Consider the following 7,404-nt stretch of genomic DNA (forward strand, 5'->3'; position numbering starts at 1 on the left):
CGTGTCCGAATGACGTAATCGGACTTTGTTGGACATGGTTCGGTCTATGATGAGCCAGTCAGACCTACCGTTATCATTTTGGGGATACGCTCTAGAAACAACCGCTTTCATATTGAATAGGGCACCGTCTAAGTCCAATTAAGACATCACATGAGATGTGGCCACGCCCACCTCCGCCGCGTGTTGCGTGGTCATGTGCGCACACGAGGAGCCCAGCATCGTCGTTGTCCGTTGTCCGTCCCCCTGCTCTGCCCTGTGTCTGTGTGGGTTATAACAGACGGAGCCACAAGGGGAAGGCCGACCCGAGCTCCTCCACGTGTGGCGTCGGGTGCGTGGCCGCCGGCGTCGTGGACACCACGCGAGAGGTGGGGAGCGAGGCCATCAGGCAGGGCCTCCGTCGTTCTTGTGAGTGTGTTCCCCCACGGCCGTCCGGTGATCGACATTATGCCGCTTCAGCCCTAGCGCCGCCACTCACGTCTGACAGATGCAGGGGACCCTCGGCGTCCGATCCAGAGCTCCACGCAGGTTGCTGCGTGTTCTCTTCCCGCAGCAACCAATCATGCGGGCGAGATGGTTGCAGGGCGACAGGTAGACAGGGGCTTCGGAGGAGGACGCGACGGCGGTGCCGTACGTCGACGTGCCTCGCCCGGGCAGGAAGTGGGAGCGGAAGCCGTACGTGACGCCGATGCAGAACACGGCGACATTGCCTCGACCGAGACGAGGTGGCCCTTCCCCTGCCACTCCAGTCTGGCACCGGCGATGCAGAACACGATGACGGCCTTGGTTGGCGAGGTGGGCACGGCGACCGCGAGCAACATGCGGCAGGAGGCGCTGTATGCCATGGTGAGGTGGGTGACGGCGGGTGCGAGCGATATGCGGTAGGAGGCGTTGTATGCCATCGTGAGGTGGGCGACGGCGATTGCGAGCAACACACGGCCACGGTCTCGGCAGCGCGTTGCTCTAGCAAGCAGGACGGTGAGAGAGAATGGTCTATTTTTAATAAGGATAACTAATGTGAGGGGTTAATTGAAAAATACATGCCATGCTAGCATGTCACGTCAGCAAAAAAAATCCACGTGGCTGCTATGGGTCTGCGGTGCACCGCTTAACAAGTTTAGGGACCCGGAAATGCATTTTTCAATTTCATGGACCTATGTGGCACAGACATACAAGTTCGAGGGCCGCTGATGCATTTAACTCTTCATTCAACATTCAACAATAAAAAAACTCAACAACAATTCAATAATTCATTGCATTATGTATTATAAGTAAAGAACACAAGGGAGAGACATAGATTTGAGAACTCTAGAGCAAAGAATGAATATTCGCTTCTCTTAGGATTACATGAGCTATTGGCTAAGCCAAATGATGGTGTTTAATGAAGGTAAAGCGTTCATATGAGCTATTCGCTTCTCTTAGGATTATATGAGCTATAGTGGTAGGCCTTAAAAAAGCTATAGCGGTGCTAGTGGGCTATTTAAAACCACGTAAAGAATAACTTGTGTGAATCGACCATACAACGCTTGTCTGAATTCTGGAGGAATCTGGATGGTTTGGAGGAATGCTGGATGAATTTATGAGAGAGAAACGCTGTTCCGGATGAAAAAATAAGCGGATCAAGCCGGGTTTAAGGGCACGCGAACGGGGCCAATGTGGATGCAAATTGGTCCAAAAACTTGTAAACTACTCAAATAAATGAAATACTCAGCAAATCGGTGCATAAATGGTCCAAACATTGCTAATGTGGTAAATGTACTCGCCAATTTGGCGATAGGATTAATAATGATATAGCAAGCTAAAAGTCCCGTTTGGATTTTGATAATTAACGATAACATTTGTAGACTAATCACTAATGTTTTCATGTAAGATGAAAGGTTAAGTATAGTCCACAATACAAGACTCGAGCTACATGAAGGCCATGAAGATGAGATGGCATGAATCATGATGCAAAACAGAGTGAAGAAAGAAAGCGAGAGCATGAAAACAAGTCAAGGCAAAGGTCCCATCCTTCCGAGTTTCCGGTTTGTTTGAGGTTTTCCATTGCGAGGTGCCGACGTGGGGAACGATAATATTTTTTAAGCACGTGAGCACAGGCTACATAAATTGATAGCATAAAGGAAACAGAAACCTTATTTAAAAAAAAAGGAAACGGGATCGGCAAGCTAACAGGCAGGTGGCAGCCAGATGTTGCCTTACTACTATTTTGTGTGCTTGTTTATCCAGCTGCCAGTCAGACACAGTGAAAATGCACAGGAGAGCTAGTGATTCTATATAAAATTATTGGGTCGACTTGCACATGTTGCCTTCGGAATCTTTTGCGTACAACCACCTCTTCATGAATTCTGGACAGATAGCGACCCTCCGTCTACCTCTGCATTTCATATCATGTTAGTTTACCATCCAGGACTGCAGAAGCCTTGGACACAGCCCTTGCAACCCTGTAAATCTCATGCTGCAGCGATCGCCATGTCTCAGTTGTGTTGGACTTCTTAACCTTGTCCATGGCCGAGACGATACCAGGGAAGGCTTTGGTCCCCCAGTCGTCTTGATCCGATGATGCATATATCTGCAAAAAGACAAAAGAAGTGAAATGTTTTGTCACTGTCAGCTTCACTGTTCAAAAGCGCACGTCAAAACGCTATTTCTAGAGCTCTACTGTACTCACCATATGCTTGTACCATGGTCTCCCGGCGAGTCCTTCTCGGTTGGTGAACGCTCGTTCGGCCATCATCAACCGGTCGTTCATCTCCCTGACTTTCAGTGTGTACTGCCTTGTCTTTAGGCTCCAGTTTTCTGCTTGCAGCAACTACATACCAGAAATGAGGTGTTAAAAGTTTTAATTTGCAAGTTACACATCTGGGTGTCAAACACGTCATGTCTTACCTTCTTCTCTTTGTAAATTTTGGTGGCAGCACTCTCGAGCTGCTTGATGGACTTCTGCAAAGGAGAGAAACTGACAGGAAATCCTTTACATTTATCTACGATATCTTTTGTGCACTCCTGCAGTCAACAAGATGACACAACTCTTTCATGTCTCATGATTCATAAACACAAGTATACCAATAAACAAGAAGCGAATTGTGTACATCAAATGTGAATAAGTGGTACCTCCAGCTCGGACGCATAAGAGATGTAATTGAAGGGTATGATCTCGCCGTCAGCAAGTTTCAGTGCAATCAAACCCCAAACGCTGGCCACTGGATAATTATGCAAGGAAAATTGTTTTGCATGCACTTGGGATAAACTTGAAAGCTTTCTTTAAAAATAGATGGTTCAGTACCTGCAACATGCCTGTGGAACAAGGGGTCTCCAAACCTCTCCACCCAAACATAATCATCATACAGCGAGTGGTAAACAGGGTATTCTTCAACTGCAAATTGTGTTACATCAAAGGCTAGATAAGTAATACTCCTAGTGGCTATTGGTAATGCAAAGCCATGTTTCCAACATGGTTCCCACATCCCAATCTTGTGAATTCATTGCGTTCTAAAAAAAATCTTGTGAATTCATTTGTCACGACACTGAAGCGATAAAACAGAGAGGTGTCGATTTTAATGCTTCAAATCAGTTTCACTTACACAGTCCATAAGACATGTCGAGTGACGGGACCCCTATATGCTGGACAAATGCTGCAAAATCTGTTCCAGCACCAGCCACTCTAGTGATCTGGGGGAAAAAATGTTTTCACTTAAGTACCACAGTAGTTCTTATCCACTCACTGTTTTTCATCATTTGTTTGGACCAGATCAGAGCTATAGAACATCTTTAACACTACTGAACATACATACCGGTGGATGATATCGCATCATGGTGTCATACAAGGTTTGAGATGGTTCATCGGGATCTGGTACCTTCGAATAAAGAAATGACGAGAAGGTAAAACGGGAGTCTCCATAAACTGTAATATAGAAACAGGGTAGAGCTTGAATACCATTTTACTTGCTTCTCTGATCAATTCATCAAGTTGAGGGGTTGCACGGGGTCTAAGACCCCCAGGACCAAACACTGATATGTCCACGTTCAGGTAAGCTATAGCTCTCGAAGCTAGAGTGTCCATGTTCTCCTCGGCCCATTCAGTAGATCCTATCTGAGACACTGTTAATCTGAGCATGTGACATGCAGAGAAGGATATGTAAACCAGTGAGCAAGGAGGTACCAGGGCAAACTCTTCTGCGTCCCAACTACACAGGATTATTGTTCTTCTAGGCCTCCACCCTTTCGCTTGTAGCTTGGACAGCCTCTCCGCGATCTATACAGTGGGAGGAAACTGGATGCCTTCAGAATTTGTTTTTCGAAGTAGAGTTTCTTGAAATTGTCGAATATGCCATCAAAATGGCCTGGTATAGTCGTATGATTTGCATGCTATATTCAGTAGTAGTAGTTTACCTCAAGCATGGCTGCCGTTCCACTGTTAGGATCAATTGCTCCAAACGTCCAAGCATCACGATGGTTGCCTATGATCACATATCTGCAAATACGTCAAACAATATTTAATTTTTATGGTTTCACGATTCCCATGTGCCACAATGCTGAATTCACTGTTGGCAAATTTGATCAATCTGCGAACCGAGGAACCATGAACTCAGTCGAACAAATGGGCATATGACATGTGCAATTCGGTGCCTTGTGTTGTGTTCTATTTTGCAGGCTGCAGTTAGCCAAAATTATGCAAATCTATACAGTTTAGAGAGACTAGTTACCTGTCAGGCTCCTCTTTTCCTTCTATCACCGCAAACACATTTTCGATGGTTGCTAAAGTCTCGTTTGCCTGCAAATCGTATAAGTCAATAATCAATAAATTCGTCCTTGAATTCAGACAATACTACCCGACAGATAATGATTGCTGGTCACTGAGGCACTCACAATGTAGGTGAGATTCAACACGGCCGGGCCGGGGCCGAGCCGGTACACGGGCGCGCCCTCGCCGCCCTGCCACTTCTGCGGAGCCACGTCGCCGCCCATCGCCTTGAGGATCGTCTCCCCGTCCCTGGCCGACACCGGCAGCGCCGGGATGCCCGGCATCGCCTCGCTGCCGTCCAGCTCCTCCATGCTCAGCCGCTCGCAGTCGTCCCCAGCCGCGCACGACGGCCACAGCGGCGTGGTTGGGTCGCCGTTCCCGTAGTACAGGGTCCCAACCTGCACGCCTGTCGGCGGCAGCCACCGCGCGTCGGGGAACCACTTGCGCTTCTCCCCCTTCGCCGCGCTCCCGCCGAAGTCCTTGGCATCGGTGTACACGATAGCGGCGGCGGCGCCCGCGGCGCGCGCGTTCCGCACCATGTCCTCGCAGTGGATGTCACCGTACCGCACGAGCGCGACCTTGCCCGCGATGTCGACCCCGCGGGAGGCGAGGTAGGCATAATCCTCGTTGTGGCCGTAGTTGGCGTAGACGACCTCGGCGGTGACGGAGCCGGATCCCGAGTAGGCGAAGTACGTCGGGAGGACCTCCGCCGCGGCCTCGGCGTACGGGTCGCCTTCGTAGGTCTCTTGCACCAAGGAGAACGGCCTGGCGGCAAGGCCGGGCGCCGCGGCGAGGGAGAGGGAGCGGTGGACGGGGTAGGAGAGGAGCACCGAGTAAGGGGTGATATGTGCTGGGAAGGAGAGGGAGGAGAACGCGTGGAGCACGTAGCGGGCGGCGGCCGCGTTGGCCTCGGTGCCAGCGACGTGGGGGCGGAGGGTGAGCGCGCGGAGGTGGGCGGCCGCGGTGGCGTTGGAGCCGAGGGAGAGGAATAGCGCGTGGTAGTGCGACGAATTGGTCGGCACGAGGAGGTGGTAGGACGCGACAAGAGCTGCCGTGACGGCGAGGAACGAGAGGAACCTGCGCCTCCCGGCTGCGCCGCCACCGTTGGCGGCTGTGGGCGTGGGAGAGTGGAGGAGCGGCTGCCGCTGTTTGCTGCCGCGAGAGGCCATGGCGCGCGCGCTCGAGCTCGAGCTCGAGCTCAGGAGTCAAGACTAGGAGGTGGAAAGTGACGACATCAGGAGTCAGGAGGTAGAGTACAAACTGACTAGAAAAAAAGGTTTTTTTTTATCCTCGCCATTATAATTTTCTAACTTTTAAAATATATCATTACAATTCAACTTATTAGAAACTTATCATTGTAATTCTGCTTCTCCCCCTAGAAATTTATCATTGTAATTTTGCTTCTCCCACGTCCATGCTCTGTTCTACGTGTGGCACGTATCTGGGCCCACTTGCCCGTATCTCCCTGTATTGCCACTAGTCCACACTGCCTCTCTCTACCCATCACTGACGCAAGGGTGGCCCCACATGTCATCTTCTTCCTCCTCTCCCAATTTTCCTGGCTGAGCAGTCAGGTTCCGCACACGTCAAGATCTAAGTCACGCATTAGACGTAGAACAGAGAATGAATATGGAAGAAGCAGAATTATAATGGCAAGTTTTCAATAACGTGAATTGTAATAACGTATTTTATAAGTTGAAAAATTGTAACAGCGAGGATAAAAAAAAACTAGGAAAAATGCTCTACAGGTCAGTGCTTCAATTATCCTTAAAACGGACTTTGTTTCCTCGCAAAAAAAAGGCCTTTGTACTCCTACTTTTGTAGACGATTTTATGTTCATCTGCGTGCAGAAACAGACAGCATAGAGCAGAAAAGATAACTAGATCCAAATTGTAGCGACATCATCACGTGTGCGGGTTTAACCACAGGCTTGTTTGTCTCTCGTGCTTACCAACTTACTTCTTCCGTAAAAAGCTATTATAGGTTTAGTTAAATTGAAATGGTTATAAGTTTGATCAAATTTAATTAAAAAATGCACCGATATTATTAAGTTAGTATCACTTAACTTATCGTCTACTTCAACCATCAATTTATAAGATGTTTTGACTCTTCTAGATAATCTTTTATTATGTATCTAGTTTTTTTTTGAAAATTTTTATTATGTATCTAGACATAGTGTATACCTACATGCATAATAAAAGTTAGAGTTAAATGCACGGTAGGTCCATTGACTTTTGGTCGTGTGTTATCTAGGTCCATCAACTTTTAAACTGTATTTTTGGGTCTATTAACTTTTGGTGGTGTGTCATTAAGGTCCAATCAACTTTTAAATTGTATTTTTAGGTCCATTAACTTTTGGTGGTGTGTCATCCAGGTCCATCAACTTTTAAATTGTATTTTTAGGTCCCTAAACTTTTTAACTGGTTCACTGTAGGTCCATACCTCTTTGTTTAACGAATAGATCTGACATGACATACCAAAAAAGCAGTCACCGTAGAGTACATGACAAGATCACCGTCCGAAGATAATCTTCGATACGAAGAACCTGATGGGATCACCATCTTGGGTTTCTCCAGCGGCGGCTCGACGGAGAATAAACTCTACAATAAAATCCAGTCTAATCTACCCGGTACAAGACCGAAGGCCACAAGTATAGGCACGCAGGC

At 47.9% G+C, this 7,404-nt stretch overlaps 1 protein-coding gene across 1 annotated transcript; it reads right to left on the bottom strand.

Annotated features, from left to right (window-relative positions):
- Positions 1-1,990: 1,990 nt before the first annotated feature.
- On the bottom strand, positions 1,991-5,965 carry LOC136458957 (probable glutamate carboxypeptidase LAMP1). Its single transcript, XM_066458856.1, has 12 exons — positions 4,864-5,965; positions 4,701-4,768; positions 4,387-4,468; positions 4,157-4,249; positions 3,932-4,087; positions 3,789-3,851; positions 3,579-3,666; positions 3,281-3,370; positions 3,109-3,197; positions 2,884-3,000; positions 2,666-2,806; positions 1,991-2,566 (listed from the first exon to the last, which is right to left on the bottom strand). The coding sequence occupies exons 1-12, from the start codon at positions 5,905-5,907 to the stop codon at positions 2,384-2,386; spliced, it is 2,214 nt and encodes a 737-aa protein (XP_066314953.1). The 5' UTR covers positions 5,908-5,965; the 3' UTR covers positions 1,991-2,383.
- Between the last annotated feature and the right edge of the window lie 1,439 nt (positions 5,966-7,404).

The sequence above is a fragment of the Miscanthus floridulus genome, chromosome 6 (assembly GCF_019320115.1).
Source record: "Miscanthus floridulus cultivar M001 chromosome 6, ASM1932011v1, whole genome shotgun sequence".
Classification (NCBI taxonomy): domain Eukaryota; kingdom Viridiplantae; phylum Streptophyta; class Magnoliopsida; order Poales; family Poaceae; genus Miscanthus; species Miscanthus floridulus.

Coding starts and splice junctions, on each gene's coding strand:
- LOC136458957 (XM_066458856.1), bottom strand. CDS start 5,907: ATGGCCTCTCGCGGCAGCAAACAGCGGCAGCCGCTCCTCCACTCTCCC. Junction 3,371..3,578: donor CGACATGTCTTATGGACTGT/GTAAGTGAAACT, acceptor CACAATTTGCAG/TTGAAGAATACCCTGTTTAC. Junction 3,198..3,280: donor GTTCCACAGGCATGTTGCAG/GTACTGAACCAT, acceptor ATAATTATCCAG/TGGCCAGCGTTTGGGGTTTG.